The sequence below is a fragment of the Triplophysa rosa genome, linkage group LG1, assembly GCF_024868665.1.
Source record: "Triplophysa rosa linkage group LG1, Trosa_1v2, whole genome shotgun sequence".
NCBI classification, from domain to species: Eukaryota; Metazoa; Chordata; class Actinopteri; order Cypriniformes; family Nemacheilidae; genus Triplophysa; species Triplophysa rosa.
In genome coordinates, this window is record NC_079890.1 from 20,008,497 (window position 1) to 20,027,442 (window position 18,946).

The following is an 18,946-nucleotide window of genomic DNA, read 5'->3' on the forward strand; positions in this document are numbered from 1 at the left end:
AGACTTGATTTTCCCAGACTGGGCCACACTTATTCATGCATCACGTTGATAACATTTTATGGAAGATTTAGAAAAATTCAATGTAATCCATAGTACACATTCATAGTTTGCCCCTATTTTTTATGCTTCTGTTGTTGTTTTTCTGAAACATGTTTTATGTACAGCCTGCTTTGCAACAATGCAAAGTTATGAAAACCACAAAAAAATAATTCGAAACACTTGTGCTATATAATAAAACGCTTGCACTGAATTAATTACAGAATTGTAATTAATGGAAAACCCATAATGGTGGAGTTATGGATTCTGTCGGTAAGGTTAATTGGACCATGCACACAACAGTTAACTGATAAAACAAATATTTGCTTGACCTCTTTTTTTTATTATTAAAAAGCTTATTAGTTTCCAAACTAAAAACAAGCTTGTAATTATAAGAAGCGCTCCAGCCACTCTGGTATTAATAAAATGTTTAAGTTATTAATACCAGGCATCATGCAACTTTTTGTCATGTCACATGCAAAACTCTTCTATCCTGTCAAAATACACACACACACAATGTATTAATTTTCTAGACAGTTATTTAAAAGATCAATGTCAGTGATATTGTTAGCAGGACCAACAGTAACCCCAAGCAGCAGTTTAAGGGAGTTATCCACTGCAGGGGAACTATTGCAGAGGTTATGACAGCAACATGCGTAAGTCACATTGTAGCCCACACCCATGTACATAAGTGTTTGATGCAAGCCACAGAGCTCCTGTGCCACACAGCCCTGGCCAGAAAGCATGTGGACCCTTCCGTATCGCCCTCTGCTGGAGAAACAACGCTCATGAGGCCTGCATGTGGTTGTGATGTTGGAGCAGTTCTTGTGTCTGACCTGCAGAGGGCAGTAGTTACATAACAGCCCATCACTGGATAAAAGAGCAGCAAGCAGCAGGAGCACACTAACAGGAAGAAATTCAGAGAGATTGAATGCAAAGACATTCTTATGTCATAATGAACAATATTTGGCAAGAGAGACTGAGACTTTCTTTTTAGAACATACAACACAGTAGAACATGGAAGAAAAAAAAATATATTATAGTATATATGGGTTGCAGTTTGATAAAATGCTGCTAAGAATTCAGCACAGAAAAGCTAAGGGTCAACTCACCTGCTAATCACTGCACAATCTAGTGACATTATGTATGCACTAGGCTATGGGTAAAATAATCTAGCCCCATGGATCTTAAGTAGTTAGGACAAATAGCAAAGTCGATTGGTTCCTAATTCGTTTAATTGATCATTTGGAAACCAGGTGACTATAATTGAGTTGCTTGTGTGTCTGTGTATTGGAGATTGCATAGTAAAAATCTTTCTGTTTCTAATAAATGAAATTAGGTACAGGACAAAAAAATGTAATGCTTAAGTGTTTTGATACTTATAAAAAACACACAGTGCAACACCTTAGGGTCCATTTAATGTTCGATAGCTGTTAATAGGCCAAAAAAGAAATAAATATTTACACAAAACAATTCCACCATATTAGCTTTAATTATTTTATTAAGCTATAAACACATTTGTCAAGGTTAGCTGTTGTTGCTGGAGCTTCGAATGCCATATGCATTTTTAAATAGATCTTGGATTCAAGTTGATTCCTGCAAATGCTTTGGAAGCTCATATTCATTTAGGCTTCACCTGGTGAAACAAAAAAATGTTGTAATACCGGTTCCTTCACTTTCGGTTTTGTTGTAAGCTTTTACCATTGTGAATCAGCGTAAGGTAAGCAGACTGAACATTATTTTTGTAGGCTTCATTATCAATGCAAAGTATTCTTTCTGAACAGGCAAAATGTACATGTTTAGTCCTGTGCAGGGACACAAAGTGATGGCATATTTAAAAAATATATTGTTTCATTGGATAAAGAAAGTATGCCTTTTTTGGGAGGGCATGACGGTTGTGAGAATTTTCATTTTTTGGGTGAACATTTTTATAAGAATTTATGAATTTGACATAAGAACCTTTTTATGTTTACAACTCAACTTTATTTATATAGCGCTTTTTACCATTTGCATTGTTACAAAGCAGCTGTACATGAGACACATTGACTATAACAAAAACAAGAAAAAGGTGAAAACACAGAAGACAGACATACCCATATGCAAAACACACCACACACACACAATATGCACACGTACTAACACACACAAGTGGATATGTAATTACTAAATAAAAACAGTAGTAATAATTACATTGCGGATAGCAATAATTAATATTTGTACGACTAAAGATTAAAATGCCAAAATCAAGAAATCACTTACTGCGAGTCATTAAATAATACAACATGCATCATGTTGTATCATTGTTTTACAGATTTTAAATTTTTTATTTGCTCATTTTTTACTCACTCTTGTGTCATTTGAATGCTTGATGGCTTTCCTTTATCTTCAGAATCAAAGCACTGACATTTTTAAAAGTGCTATTTTGAATTTACAGGTTACAATGGGAGTGAACTGCGATCCTTTTCAAAAGGTTCAAAAGACACAACAACTTTATTAAAAAACTCCTTATGAAGTTTCTGATCTCTGCGTGTGCATTTATGAAAGTAAAAGTAAACTGCTGTCTGTTTGTTGGCATAACAAACGGGACATGTCAACAATACAGAGAAATAATGTCAAAAAGTTTTAGAAATAATTGTTGTGAACACTTATTTATTTACTAGTGTTTAAAGAAAGAAAGTATCATCACCTTTTGAATACATGGGCATTTTGGATGTTTGTGAAATTGGTTGAATGAAAAGTAAAGTCAGTCACCCTTTTTTGCTCCTCAGAAAAATGAACCATGCCTCAAAACCATAATAAGATCCAAACTGTGATTGTCTTGATCTGTAAACCATTGAGAAAAACATCTTAATTTATTTAGCCCTTCAACTAAATAAGTTTACTGTCTCAAACAGCATTCCATCAGGAGCATGTTCCCATTATGTTCTTAGTCCTGACAATGCAACTGCAATTGTTAAGATTTGCTTGTTTTAGTTGTATAGCCACCCCATGAAATCCTGGACAAGCCCTGACAGGAGGCTAGATCTAAAAACATGTTCATTTTTTTCTTTTAATCCAGATTCTAATCCAAGGCCTACATGCTTCCAGTGTGACACATTTTTCACCTTTTACATTTTTCCAAGGACTTGTTTTACCAAATGATGTCATTTTTATTTTATAAATAGCAACCACAATTTACTGCACATCTAAATCTCAAAGCAGTGCAGTATGTGCAGAGCAGGGCGGATCAAGGAGAGAGGGCACTGGGGGAGTAAAGCAGAGTTTCTTCTGGCTGTAGCAGGGAATGTGGTTGGTCTGGGGAACGTGTGGAGGTTTCCATACCTCTGCTACAAAAACGGAGGAGGTAGGAGAAAGAGGTTTTCTGTTTGCATTTAAATTTGCTGATTGCATATCGATGAACATAGATAGTTCTTGACAGTTACGAAATGGATGTCATTTTTAATTCAACTTTTCACTTTAGTGTATGTCTATGGTATTTTTCTCAGGCGCGTTTCTAATACCCTATCTGGTGTTTGTGGGGACCTGTGGGGTTCCTCTATTCCTGCTAGAGATGGCAATGGGACAGTGTACACGCGAAGGTGCCATTACATGTTGGCATCGCCTCTGTCCACTGGCTGGGGGTGAGGCATTGTAAAAGACTGTCTTTTAACTTTTTTATGTACAACTTTCATTTGACTTTGTGCTGGTTTGCATGTTACAGTGGTTGAATAATATGCATTTTATAATGTTTTTTTCTATTTGGTCAATAAGACTGGCTAAATCTTTGAATTTTAATGAACATGAGTTTCAAATTAACTTCTCTTTAGTCTTTTTAGTTGTATTTTGTTATCTTTTGCCAGGTATTGGTTATGCAGGACAGCTTATATTGGTGTACAGCTGCATGTGTTACATCATCATTCTGGCCTGGGCACTTTTCTATCTCATCTTCTCTTTTATCCCCCAACTGCCATGGGCCAGCTGTGACAACACCTGGAACACAGGTGATAAGAAAAATAGATCAATTAAAAAATATAACATGATCAAATTCACTATACAGTGTCTAAAAAAGGTAATACTCTTTATGTTTTTCTATGTGTTAGATGACTGTGTTAATCTTGCTGCAAGGAATCAGACCCTCAACCACACAGCAAGAATGAATTCGATCTCCGCAGCTACTGAGTTCTGGGAGTAAATAAATAAAATATAAGGTAACACTTTAGGGTAAGGGTACATGAATGATCATGAATTCAGGCATACATTCATGCATGGACTAAATATTACTTGACGCATTAATACCTCATGAATTATCAGGAAATAACCTGAGTTCAAAGTCTTACATTCATGACTTCATGAAAGAATAAAGTCTTAATTAAAACATTAACTAAGATGGGTACATCATTATGAATTATGACTTATTACGTATGATCATGATATATTCAATAAAGTATCCAAGTCTCCCAATCATTGACTAAAAGTGTGTTATTTAAAATCCTGTCGTGACATTTTATTCATTTATTTCAAACGTATTTATTTTCTCCTAATTCTCTGTCATTGCAGTTTAGCCTATATTCACCGACCGTAAGAAAAGTGATTTGTGTAGCCTGCTTCAACTAGCCTTGCACATAAACAATATAACAAAAACATAGTTGATGACTAATAATAATCATGAGGTATTAATGCGTCAAGTAATGTTTAGTCCATGCATGAATGTATGCCTGAATTCATGATCATTCATGTACCCTTACCGTAAAGTGTTACCAAATATAATTTTAAAAATGATCTCTTATGAACATTCTGCATTTGCTTTGTTTAGCAAGATAACATAATACATTAATAAAACCTTGGATTTATAGTAATAAAACACCACAAAAGGTTTACTTCTGCTTTCTCTATAATATTACATTGTACAGACGCAGAGTTCTGGTTCTATCTGGAGGTATTGAGCAGATGGGTACCATCAACTGGAAGATTGTACTGTGTCTCATTCCAATGTGGATCACATGTTATTTTTGTATCTGGAAAGGAGTCAAATCTACAGGCAAGGTGTGTAAGAATATAATTTAATTAATGATAGTTTTGTCTACTTTAACAATACCATTTATTAAGATTATGCAGTGCTTTGTAAAAATATTCATTGTACATTACAAAATGAAATTACTTACTCCTTTAAGCAACACAAGGGTGACAATTGTTTTTAATTCATCTTAAAAACTTTGTTTTGCTTTGTGGTTCTTGTATCAGTGAGTTGGTTTTCTTTTAGATTAGTGTTTACACTACAGTGGAGGAATGGTCATCTGCTTCTGACTACCTCCATATGCTTTTTTTGTGATCCTGTACAAATGTTTTTAACCATGTGTACAGCTTGGCATTTGATCACCAAAACCACGTTAGACAAGGTGTAAAACATGATCAGAGTTATATTGTCACAGTATGATTCCAGAGAGATAAGTTGTAAAACCAACAGTGTGTCTCTGTTGTGCTTCAATAAACTTAACTGATGATGGCAATGAGGTAAGTAGCAGATGTAAAATTGAGTGGACAACAGCAGATGATTAACTGATGTATCATTCATAGGTTGGTAGCAAGGTAAGGTAGCATTATCTGTGTCCTAGCAAGGTAAATGGTCCATAATTTAGACCATGCCATTATCTGAGTCCCAATTCGCCTACTTATACCATACCTGAAAAGTATGTCTTGTATTTACTTTTTTAATGTGTAGCAAACCAGTATGCACATAGTGGGACATACTAACGTGAAACAGAAGTCACTACTGTTTCCTAGGCGACTAGAAAAAGTCCCACTGCATTCGATTATTTGGATTCATGAATATGCAAATTAACCCCACCTCCATTCAATTGCATTAGCTCGGACCATTGGTTGTAGTTACATAATTGCCACATTCTATGTGAAAACAGTGCGTGCTCGTGTTGCACAAGCAGAGCTCAAACAACCGCAATGGTTTAAGATGATAATTTGCACATAGTTTATTAAACATTAAAAACTTGATTTTGACCACAAGGGGAGTTTAAGCATTAGCATTCATTATTTTATATGTGCGATGTAATCAGGCAGGTAAGTCAACAGGGCTATCTGCCTTCCCAGGGCTCTGCTCATGGCGAGGTGGCCGCCCTGCCAGCCATCGAACACGGCACCAAAAAAAGCAACATGGCTGCAGATCGCTTAAGAGTGAGGCACACTTGCTTTACTGCTCTGCATACAGTGAATTTACTAATGTGCTCTATATCCCCTGTGTTATGTAGAGAATGTCTTGGTTACGTATGTAACCTCAGTTCCTTGATGGAGGGAACGAGACGTTGTGTCGAACCGACAGAATGGGGTTTGATCTTGAGAACCTATCATCTCTGATTGTACTTTTTAAAGGCCAATGAAGTTGGCGAATGCTGTGGCATGCCAGTCTCCACCCCGTACATACGGGTATAAAAAGGAAGATGGTGAGCCCATTCATTCACCTTTTGGGCTGAGGAACCTGAGAGGCATTCCCGGTCGCTGCAGCGGACGGCGAAGCATTGTGGCAAGAAGGACACAATGTCTCGTTCCCTCCTTTCTGATCACTGATCACGTTAGCTCTACCATCTTCCTATTGGCTGTCGCTTCTGAAAGTCGCTCTTCATTTGCATGAAGTTGAAGATTTCTCAACTTTGTTGTGTCGCTTGACACGCCCATCTGGTTGCCAATGGTTGCGACTGCTCGTGTAGCCGGAAGTCGCCAGCTCTCCATTGAAATGAATGGAATCATGTCGCTTTGTCGCTTGTAATGTGAACGAGGCTTAAGTGCTGCGGCGTTGTACTGTATCACTGCCTAGATGCCATCATTACCACTTTTTAAAGGGGACTGCTCTCGTCTGGTTACCTTGCGCTCTTAGAGCCCCGCTCCCTTTTAGTTAATTTTTGGAGAGAACTAATGAGTTGCTCTTTATGGAGCTGTTGCTTTATCTAATTGTTTCTTTTGTTTATTAAGTTGATTGGTTGTAACTACTTTTTGGATTTATTGCAGAAGCTGGGGTCCCACGGGTGAAAGGATCTTGTTCTGTGGTGGTGTTTCTTCATTGTGTGCTGTGTAACACCTTGAGCGTTTGGTAGTGTGATTCGAGTGCACATTGGTGTGAGTGTGTGTGGAGTGCTCCTCTTGTAAGAATCCAACTCCATCATATTTCCTCATGTTGGGAGCCTCAGCCCTGCGGGTATTTACTTTTTGTTTTGTTTTTGTTTTTGTTTCATTTTACATTTCTTCAAACTTGTTTGTTTCTATTGTTTGTTCTATTGTGTTCTCTGTATTTTGAGCGGTGCTGCCATTGGTGTCTTTTACTGCTTAGAATATTGTAAGGATTTTTGTGTAAATAAAGATTTGTATTTTTATATTTTACCCACGTCTCATGCCTACCTCTCTTTTAAGGGACTGAAACTGTGTGTCTTATACGGTTTTAAGTATTTTCCCTGGGTGTAATTCCTGGCGTGGCGTAGTCAGATTTTCTAATTGTTTAAAGCTTGGGCTTGTGTCCAAAACTGGTACCGCTCTGTCACATTCTGGCGTAGTCGGCAGGATCCCTTGTTTGTGAAGTGCTGAGACGTGTTTCTTCTCACCCATCGCAATTAAACATTCACAACTAATTTTATTAACTTTTTTATTTAACCTTTTAAAATGAAATAAAACAATGTAAGCTGGTATTGTTAAACTTTATGTATTTATATTGAATTCTGCATATACTTTAAATTAAAACATCTCCAAATATCACTGGATGTATATGCATACCTTACAATTTCCAACTGTTAAATGATGTTTATAGTGAAGTATTTTAACTGCAGAACAATTTATTGAGCAATTGAATATCATTACTCTTATCCACTTATTATGCAATATTTGATGCATTTGGTCAAGGATAGTTGTGGCCTTATAGTTAGAGAGCCAGACTTAAAACTCAAAGGTTGCAAGTTCAAATCCCAGGCTGGCAGGAGGAGATCACGGAGACCCCCAGGGAGTAGCCAACCTGGCGCAGCAGCTTGCCGATATCGCCCAACGACTCGACCAGATCCAGGCCACGAGCGCGGCTCCAGCCATGACAGAAGCGTCTGCGGCACGCTGTGCTGAACCTCGCCTCAATCCTCCGACTCCATACGCGGATGAGCCCACCTTCTGCCGATCCTTCTTGTCACAATGCTCCACGACTTTCTCATTGCAGCCCTCCTGCTTCTCCACCGGACAGTCCAAGCTAGCGTTTGTGATCATGCACCTGGCTGGCATCGCCAGGGAGTGGGGAACAGCGGTGTGGGACAATAAGAACGAGTGTTGTACCTCCTACGACAGTTTATCTCAGGAGCTGCGCAAGGTTTTTGACAGGTTGGCGTTGGGCAACGAGGCGGCTCGAGCACTGTCGCTGCTTCGCAAGGGTCCAAGGTCGGTGTCGGAATACGGCATCGAGTTCCGCACACTCGCCTCCTCTAGTAGCTGGAATGATAAGGTGCTTTTTATTTTTAAGGTTGGCGGAGCACATTAAGGATGAGATTTACTCGCTGGAACTCCCCGCTACACTCGATGGCTTGGTTGATCTTGCTACGCAGGTCGACTTCCGCATGGGGCTTCGGTCTCAACACCGCCGAGGGACTAATGCGGGGGACAACTACGGGCCGCCTCCCACAGCCAGATTCGTAATGCCTCCTTGACTCGTCTTCCCCGAGGAGGAACCGATGCAGATTGGCTGCGCCCATCTCTCAGCTCAGGAGCGGCGTCACCGCCTGCCCACTACGGAGGCAACTTCCTGCCGTAGCGATGCCTCACAGGGTAAGCACAACCACTGCCCCTTGTCCCTCTAGTGGTCGGACGGCTCTTCCGGCCGTCCTCCAGTCGGGGGGGCTGAGTCACTCGGTCAAGGCTCTCATTGACTCTGGGGCAGAGGGGGACTTTCATGGACTGCGTGGCCTTAGCGGAACCGCTGTCTTGGAGTTCCAAACTAGCTATGGTCGAGTACACTCACAACTCCCTCCTGGTGTCGTCTACGGGGTTATCGCCCATCCAGTGCTGTTTAGGCTACCAACCCTCGTTATTCCCCTCACAGGAGTCCGACACCACTGTCCCCTCCGCTCACGCATTCATCTGTAGATGCCTCCGCACGTGGAGGATCGCTAGATGAGCCCTCGTCCGTACGAGCGAACGTAACAAGGCATCGGCTGACCGCCGCCGCTTTTAACCCCCACTTTACATGCGCGGTCAGAAGGTTTGGCTGTCCACTTCCGACCTACCTCTGAAACTGACCTGCTTCTTCATCCCCCCCGGCTGGGCAGCTATTAGCTAATTGCGGCACCTCGCACCCATTCAGCCTGCACCTTTTCCTCTTTCCCCTTTTCCTATTTAATCCTGTCTTTTCTTTTGGTCTATGTGTGTATGTCTTGTGTGATTTGTGGCTGCAAAATGTGTGTCTTAAAAGAGACTTTATTACATTTTTGTCCAGGGCCATCAGGCGAGGAAATAATCCCCACTCTTCCGGACAGTGAGACCGTATAGAGAGCGTTTGGTCGGACGTCCTTCGGCTGTCCTCTCTGTCCACTGTCCCAGCGGACGCAGACACTCGGAGTGCTCTGCCTTTTCTGTTATCCTTTTGTTTTAGTTTTGCTCTGTTTTCCGTTTAGAATAAATAATCTTCTCACACTATCCTGCATCTGAGTCCTTCTGTCCCCTGACAGCTTTATTATGTGACCCCCAATGGGATCACCGATGGCATACTGTTCACATATTTCAATTCTTATTATTACTTTATTCTCATTTACATAAAATATACATTAAAAAACTTAGACTTAAGGATTTTCATACTGACTGTATTCCTTAAAAAAATGTCTTTCTTATCATCAGCCTCCTCTTACAGTTTAGTATTGAAAGGTCTTTCTCCAAATTACAATTGGCCTTTCAGGATAGGCCTTTTCCACCTCTTTTAACATTTGGAAAGCCAAGGCCTTTTAGCTAACAAATTCAAATAAAAAATGAAAATGGATATATTTGAAACTGTGGGCCTAATGTTTCCATTCTCTACCTCTGTCACGGCAGACCTTCATCCTCTAATGCAAATGAATTATTATGGTTAGTGTGTACTGGAGTGTAAACAAGATTATTTTTAATTATATAACTTTATATAAATTATGACAACTGTAGCAGTTTATACAAACTCCAGTATGCCTCATCTGATGATTAAGACTGCTCTCTTGGTGGCGCTCGCACTCTCGGTGTCCGGTTGCCCTCAAGTTTGGGACCGGGGTGAACCTGCAGGTGCTCCCCACTGGGGAGGAAGACCCAACCTTCTTTCTTCTTGCTGTCCCCAGTATGCGCCTCTACTTGGGCTGCACAAAGAGCTTCTGCAGCTCTGAGCAGCTCTTTGTCTGCTTTGCGGCCAGCAGAAGGGAAGGGTAGTGTAAAGACACTGTTGGTAAACCTCAGAGGTGGGTAGTAACGCGCTACATTTACTTCGTTACATTTACTTGAGTAACATTTTGGAAAATATGTACTTTTTAAGTAAAATTAAAAGTGTGTACTTTTACTCTTACTTGAGTAAATTTCTAATAGAAAATCTGTACTTTTACTTCGTTACATAACTTACATTGCGTGACGTTCCTTCGTTCCTTCATTTTAAAATATGTTTTTTAAAACGCGTTGTTTATTTCAAGGTTGTCGTCTCTTTTTACGGGCATTCCCGAGTGATCGATTCGTTTGAGTCGATTCTTTTGAAAGCATTAATTGAACAATGGGCAAAACCATTTGAATAGGCTAATGAATCAGTTCAAATGATTTGTTCAGTTCGCAGCACGATCTGAATCATCTGAAGCAGGATTACTCACTCCTCGTTGCGCGAAACTTAAGAACACGCAGAACACAAAGAGCGTTGGATGAAGTGGATATTAATCTATATCTATACAATCAAAACTGCAAATGTTTCATATTGTTTGCCAGCAATGATAAATGAACGCCATATGCGCGCACCCGCGCGACCTGTTCGTCAGACACCGCAACATGCGCGTTACCTGTCAGACACAGAGACGTGGGCTTGCAGAAATATACATTTGAAGAACAGAAGGAAGAAAACGTGTTGATGGGCGTGTGGTTCACTGTTTACTGTTTGTTTACAAGTAAGAGCGTTTCACAACACACACGTGACACAACACGAGAAAACATGAGCTTTGTTCAAAAATGTGTATTTCATTTAAGAGAGCACTGCAGATGTTCTAGATCATCTTAGGAAATGCTCTGAGTTTAGTTCATGCTTTAGTTTGACATGGTCTATTATTCTAAATAAGTTGTGTAAACTACATTGACATCAGGACTAGATGAAATTTACAGAAATGCTTGTCTCTTCTGTGTTTGTCTATTCTTTAGTCTCTCTAGTATATTGCAAAGATATCTGCTTATGATAATTAAAAATATTGATAAAAATGTAATATTAAAATACTGACGTTAATATTAATTTTATGTAGTAGGCCTACAGTATATAATCAGATACAAAGTAACTAAGTAACTAGCTACTTGAGTAGTTTTTTCATTGCATACTTTTTTTCTTTTACTCAAGTAATTTTTAAAATAGTGACTTTTACTTTTACTTGAGTAACAATTTCTCTAGTTACTTGTACTTTTACTTGAGTAAAGATTTTGGCTACTCTACCCACCTCTGGTAAACCTGTGTTCTCCCTGCAGTGGACTGATCCACCTTTCATGTGTGCACCCCTCAGATGGGGCGTCGCACATCTATGTACATTCAATAGTGACACGCTTAGGCCAGTCAGTGTCGCTCTGCTCAAGGTCGTGACACGGTTCAGTGCTGGTATTTTGTATAGAGTTGTTTCGACATAACGTAGGGAGACAGACAGAAAGGTAACATCTCTGTTAGGACTGTAACCTCTGTTCTCTGATGGAGGGAATAAGACGCTATGTCTCTCGGGCCACAGTGCTGCACTGACTGGGAGATGCCTCTCAGGTTCCTGGGCGCATGCCATCTTCATTTATTAGAGTTTTCTATGCTAACCGAGACATTTCCACTACTTTCAACATCTCAGATTTTGGCAGTTGCTTGGCTCCCGTGGCATCATGGGGTAGAATAGAGTCCATCCAATGCACACTCACAAATCTTGGTGGAAGCAGTGGACCATTCGGGTATTTCTCACCTACTGTTTTGTTTTTGACATACTATTCACACACATACTGGTTTTCGCCCACTATACTGTATACAGTAGTATGGAAGTAGGTAATTTTGGATTCAGCCTCTGACATGTTGAAGGCTAAGCTGTATAACATTATCCCAGACACTGACAACACCCTCAGAGCACCAATAAATAATATTTTTTTACTTTTGATTCATGATGTAAAAGCACTAACTGTGTTGTGCTTTTACTGTAGGTGGTGTATTTCACAGCCACATTTCCTTATGTGATGTTACTGGTGTTGCTGATCCGTGGGTTGACTCTTCCTGGAGCCCTACAGGGGATCATGTTTTACCTGTACCCTGAACCATCCCGTCTCACTGACCCACAGGTACCCCACACAATCTGCCACCTGCTACCCAAACAACATACTTTGTATATAATATCATACACAAGTGGGACAACTTTTTTATTTCAAACGTAACCTATGTTTTCTATAAAAATGTATTTGATTTTACTCACAAGTTTACTGTAAATTAATTAGTGATAAGATAATTTTATAATGGTGCACTGAAATCTGGATGTTGTGTCTGTAGGTTTGGATGGAGGCTGGAACTCAAATATTTTTCTCCTACAGTTTGTGTAGTGGCAGTCTCATTGTACTTGGCAGCTATAATAAATACAACAACAACTGCTACAGGTTAGTATTGCTACTGTCTATAGATAAAATGAATGAATGACTGACTCATAAATGAGTATTAACATCTGTTTACTCATAGACTTTTAGATGAACATAAGTATTTGTTGTGGCATGCACTTTCTTTTGTCTTGTGTGTTTGTATAATCTATGTTTGCCTTGTCAGAGACTGCTTTTGGTTGTGCCTACTGAACAGTGGCACCAGCTTGGTGGCTGGTTTTGCTGTGTTCTCAGTCCTGGGCTTCATGGCTCATGAGCTGGGCGTCCCTATTGAGGAGGTGGCAGAATCAGGTACTGCATCATTTTTTGAAGTACATGATGAGTAATGGGTTCACTAACTAAAGCAATGATCCTGAATACTAAACACTCAATCTCAGATATCTGTCTGTTTCAGGTCCAGGTCTAGCGTTCATAGCTTATCCACAGGCAGTTGCTATGATGCCTCTTCCTCAGTTGTGGGCTGTGTGTTTCTTCATCATGATTCTTTTGCTGGGTCTAGACACACAGGTGAGTTTAAATTCATGTTCACATGGCTTTGTTTATGCTGTGGAACACAGACAGTCACAGCCTGCTGATGTACAGCACTTAAAGGGATAATTCCCCCAAAATGAAAATTCTGTCATAATTTACTCCCCCTCGGATTGTTCCAAACCTGTATACATTTCTTTGTTCACAAAGGAAGATATTTGAAAGAATGTCAGTAATTGACATTGACTCCCATAGTATTTTTATTTTTCCATATGGCAGTAAATGATGACAGAATTTTCATTTTTGGGTGAACTATCCCTTTAAGGATGTGTGTGTATAAATCAGCACTCTTAATGCCTTTTGTCTAATCAGATTTGAGGACCATAATTTTTACTATTTTCAATGCACTCATGTTGTGCATATGTTATCCCTTAAAGTTCGTTATGATGGAGGTTATCATAACATCAGTGACAGACTTGTTCCCCAAGACACTACGTAAAGCTGGGCGTCAAGAAATTTTCCTCCTGCTCTTCTGCCTGATTTGCTTCTGCAGCCAACTCGCCATGGTTACAGAGGTCAGAGGAGTGTGTGTGTGTGTGTGTGTGTGTGTGTGTGTGTGTGTGTTTGAGAGAGAGCGAGAGAGCACGAATAGAATTTTGAAAAAGACTTTATTAACAGTAAATTAATTAACACTACAAACATAAAAAAGTTGTAAATAAATAAATAATAATAATAATAATTACAACGAAAACACCTAATTTCCTTCAAAGAAAGCATACAATGTTCCACTACTGTGCAGAACTGAGTCTATGTAGATTGCAGTTCTTAGCCACATCTAGACGAGGTCCAAGTACCCGAGGTTATTCCAGCAACCAGTAGAGCGAACATGAACTTTCGGCCTTCTGAATATGAAACATTCCACTCAGCTTAAGAAGGTCTCTGTAGAAGGATGCTCTTTAGATAAGTCCATTTTCAAAGTGTTCAGCAAAAAAGATGTTTATCTAACCCAAGACTTCTGTATAGAAGTTATACTATACTGTAGTTTTGGAGTATAGCGCAAGCAACAGCTCTCAAACTAAAATTAGGTGAACCATCAAAAAGTCTTTGTAGAAACTGTAGCCGAAAGGCAGCAGTTCTGCTTTTGCAAGTGTATCAGTCATTGTCCTCCTTCGTCGTTGGGCAGATATAGAACACTCTGCTGCACCCAGTGCAGATTGTCCAAGAAGAAGTCCACGAGAATGGCTTGAATCTTAGCTAACAGATGAATTGGAGGATCAACACAGGCCAGTCGGCGCCAAAGGGAGGATGCTACCAAATAATTTACAACAAGGGTACGTCCCCTATAGAACATATTCGGAGTCAACCATTTCCATTTATCAAGACGACTCTTCATTTTATCACAGACCCCTTCCCAGTTTTTCTGTTGCATCATCATCACCTAGAAAAACTCCCAAATATTTAATACCTCCTCTTCCCCAGACCAGCCCATTAGACAGAACTGGATTGCCACCAGTCCATTGACCAACTAGAAATGTCTCACATTTTGCCCAGTTAATTCTAGCAGAAGACCGCAGCGTACATTCTTTAATTATTCTAAGCAGAACCTGTAAATCACCATCACATCATCAGCGTAGGCTGACAGGTGAATATTGTTTTTACAATTGGGTAAAGATAAACCATGTATATTTAATCTTAACTGGTGTAACAAAGGCTCAATGGCCAAATAGTTTAACATTCCAGACACAGAGCACCCCGTCTCATACCCCTATGAACCTGAAAGGGAGCTACACTATAGAGTACTTTGATCATATCTATGAACTTTTGGAAAAAACCAAAGGCCGACATTGTTCTCCACAAATACATGTGCTCAACCCTATCAAATGCCTTTTCTTGGTCCAATGAAATCAGACCAAAATCCAAATTAGACAAATTTGATAGCTCTAAAATGTGTTGAATTAAAGAGATGTTATCAAAGATCGATCTATCTGGAACACGATAGGTCTGGTCCAGATGGATGACAAGGTCCATCACTTTATCCAACCTGTTGGCCAACGATTTGGAAAACAAACCCTGTTACTAAAACTTACCGGTAATCAGAAGTCAGTTGAAGAGTAAAGTTACAATAAAATACAAGGATAAACATTTAAGTTTTTATTATAATACTATAATTTTATATACTGTAGGACAGGGGTTCCCAAACTTTTCAGGCCAAGGCCCCCAAAATAACAGTGACAGTGACTCGAGACCCCCACTATCCTCAGAGGTGGTTAAAGTATACAAACGTTCCGCGCAAATGCGCACATGCACCTATTCAACCCAAACGCACATAATCACAACACAAAAGAGCACAGTCTAACTAGGGTGACTGACCACCTCCCAACAAACCAAATGTGGGACAGGTAATCCGCTTGTGTGGGACAATGTGGGACACCATTGAAAGGTAGCGCGAAACTGTGATATAATAAAGGAATGAAAACATTTTTATATAATTTTTAGCTTATAAAAATCATTTGTTATTTAGTCCATTCCAACCTCAACATAATTAAGGCATAGATAAAATGTTATATAACATAATTTTTTATGGCGATTTCAATTTAAGATTCACTGTCTCTTTAAATTTTGAGCACAGAACAGACGCATTGTTACCATTTTGTAAACTTTGAAGATCTTCTCAAAAAGAGAATAGTAAAGGAATAAAGAACAAACAAATAATGATAAAGAGTTTCTCTTTTAAAATGTATAATTTTTAATTATGCATTTAATGATTTGCAAATAACTTTTATTTTAATACGCTAACCACAACCTATAGGCTAAACACAGTTTCAAAGCCACACAGTTTATGATGTTTTAGTGAGTTTTTATTCTGCAAGTTGACATGGGAGGATCGCCACCCGATCTACTGACAGATGTCGCAGTCTCTTGATGACTGAAATCACTGCCTACTTCTCATACATTGAGTAAAAGTCAGGCTTTAAAAAATAGTTTGTATGAGTGTGGCGTGCACTGGAGTGCACCGGGTTGTGTTGTGGTTTTGTGAAGAATCACTCTCAAAACTGTGCGTTCCATTTCCAAAGGATGTATCAAAGATACAATCAAAGGCATAAAGCCTGCAGAACAACAACAGAATAACTACAGAACAACTAACATCTCTTCTTCCAGCCAAGATTGAATACTCGTCTTCTCAGGCACATGCCACTATTATTAATTACCATAGGAAGTAGGAAGAAAGGGCTTTTCTCTTACAGCCCAATTTGGTCACCAACACATGTCAGAACTGGAGGCCAATTCTATAGCTTCCCGATTTGATTTTCAACATTTGATTATAATCATGTGAGCTGCAGACTCTCTCCCATCCTCCATATATCGTCGCTGTCGGGCGGAATCCTCGTATCTCCAAAACCATTCTTTTTCAGGAAATTAAAAAAACTGCATATTTTTTTAGTTATTAAACATTGTATCGTTAAAGTTGGTATTATACCTTACATTGCTATCATATACTGTTGTGTACCAACATTAACACAACATTTCCCCAAAACCATGTTTAATCGGAGATACAAGGTTTATGACTTGGGAACAGGGAGATACGAGATTATGTTGTCATTGATAAGAATGGTACAGACACAGACGTCGCTGCTGCCAGCAGTGTTCATCAAAGTCGGCGGTCGCGTTAAGCCTCTTGACAAGAGAAAAGGCTTCAATCGTTAACCAAAGCTAACGACTGTGGTTACATACATCTTCCTAAACTCTATTTTAAAGGATTAAGAACTATACGTGATGTAATTCAAAAAACGATGAGCTGACTAGGCTGTCTAATAGGCGGAAATTAGCCGAATCTGCTCACAAACTTATCTTCGTGGCTCACGGGCTTCCTTCTGGGAGGAAGGATTAAGGGAGGTGGAGTGATGGTGTGGCTGAGAGTCTGTGTTATGGGCGGCGGTGGTGTTGACTGTAGCTTGAACTTTCAGCAAGTATACAACAATCAGGCATATTGTCAAAGTTATTTTTTTTCATTGTTTTGTTCAATTCCTTCTGCCACACTTTGCAATTCATTATATTCAACTATCAGACTTTCTTGCTCATTGGTTGATTGGCTTGCTCTTGTTCCTGTTTTTTCTTTAGGAACTCTTGTGCAGTGGTTCAGGTGATATCAGGTGCTTTTTCCTTCTACTTGGACTGCCGTGGAAGTAGCTGCTACCACTCTATAAGGTCCTTCCCTTCTCGGTTCATTCCATTTCCTCCTGAATACCCTTAGATATACTTGATCCCCTTTGGCAAATGGACATGTGGTCTCTGTCTCCTCATACATCTCCTCACAAGTCTCCTTTCTCTTTTCCTGCACAAAGAAAGCTTTATAGATAGCAATTAGTTTTCTCATATATGATCTCAATTCCATTTGCAATTGTTCTAATGGGAGTCCTTTGTATGGGCCTCTGCTGCATGGTACCGGCATAAGTCGACCTGTAAGCATTTCATGGGGTGTTAAATGCGTGTTTCTGTTAGTTTGCATGCGATAGTTCATTAGTGCAAGAGGTAAAGCATCAATCAAATTAAGTTTAGTATTTTCACATATCGTATTGAGCATGGCCTTGATGATTCCATTGGTTGCTTTAATTACAGGGAAAATTGAGCGTTACAATAATTGTTCATTTCAATTAGTACTCCTGTTTTTTACAAGTACTTTAATAGTATATCATTCGCACTGCATACGTTCACCTCTGCAATATCTCCAGACTTTGCCATTCCTTACCTAACACAATACATGCCCTCGTCAGTTCCCCTAATGACTACTGCAACACCCTCCTCATTGGTATCAAAATAATTCTCTTCATCACCTCCAATCCATTCAAAACTCAGCAGCTCGGATTATCATCTGCATCAGTTTAACAGATCATATCACTCTCCTACCCATACCGCTCCACTGGCTTTCTGTTCTTCACCAGATCAACTACTCAACTCTCAACTCAACTTTATTTATAAAGCGCTTTTACAATTTTCATTGTTACAAAGCAGCTGTACATGAGACCATATTGACTATAAGCAAAATAATTAAAGTTGTACCTGCAAAAACAAGAAAAGGTTGAAAACACAGAAGACAGACATACCCACATACAAAACACACCACACACACAATATGCACACGTACTAACACACATAGACATAGAGACACACACACACACACGGATACGCACGCACACACACACAACACACACGTACGTACACAGACAAGTATGCACACACACACACACACACACACACACACACACATACTTGTTTTTATGCAATGTGGGGGTCACCTGTCTGAATAACTACATAATGAGGACCACCATTTCCTATGGTCCTACAGAACTAAAAATATATATTGACATATAATAAAATGCCTGTATAACAAATATTAGTTAAGATTACAAATATTTCACTACAAAAATTTCAAACATGACACAGTACCTACTTGTGGGGTCATTACAGGTATTGGGTAAATCTGAGGTCCGGCAATACACACAGCCGGTTTCTGGGCATTGTGGGGATCAAATCTAACACACCGAGCACTGGTTTCTGGGCATTGTGGGGATCAAATCTAACACACCGAGCACAGGTTTCTGGGCATTGTGGGGATCAAATCTAACACACCGAGCAC

The 18,946-nt window shown here is 39.5% G+C and overlaps 2 protein-coding genes across 2 annotated transcripts; one reads left to right on the top strand and one right to left on the bottom strand.

The window, feature by feature from the left end:
- Window positions 1-518: 518 nt before the first annotated feature.
- Window positions 519-1,182, bottom strand: bncr (bouncer). Its single transcript, XM_057332985.1, has 2 exons — window positions 1,149-1,182; window positions 519-939 (listed from the first exon to the last, which is right to left on the bottom strand). Exons 1-2 carry the CDS (start codon window positions 1,175-1,177, stop codon window positions 558-560), a joined length of 411 nt encoding a protein of 136 aa, XP_057188968.1. The 5' UTR covers window positions 1,178-1,182; the 3' UTR covers window positions 519-557.
- Window positions 1,183-2,632: 1,450 nt separating this feature from the next.
- LOC130553835 (sodium- and chloride-dependent GABA transporter 2-like) lies at window positions 2,633-18,940 on the top strand. Its single transcript, XM_057333007.1, has 11 exons — window positions 2,633-3,379; window positions 3,522-3,656; window positions 3,876-4,016; window positions 4,116-4,203; window positions 4,926-5,058; window positions 12,403-12,537; window positions 12,743-12,846; window positions 13,010-13,134; window positions 13,238-13,350; window positions 13,749-13,886; window positions 17,431-18,940. Exons 1-11 carry the CDS (start codon window positions 3,244-3,246, stop codon window positions 17,497-17,499), a joined length of 1,317 nt encoding a protein of 438 aa, XP_057188990.1. The 5' UTR covers window positions 2,633-3,243; the 3' UTR covers window positions 17,500-18,940.
- Window positions 18,941-18,946: the final 6 nt, after the last annotated feature.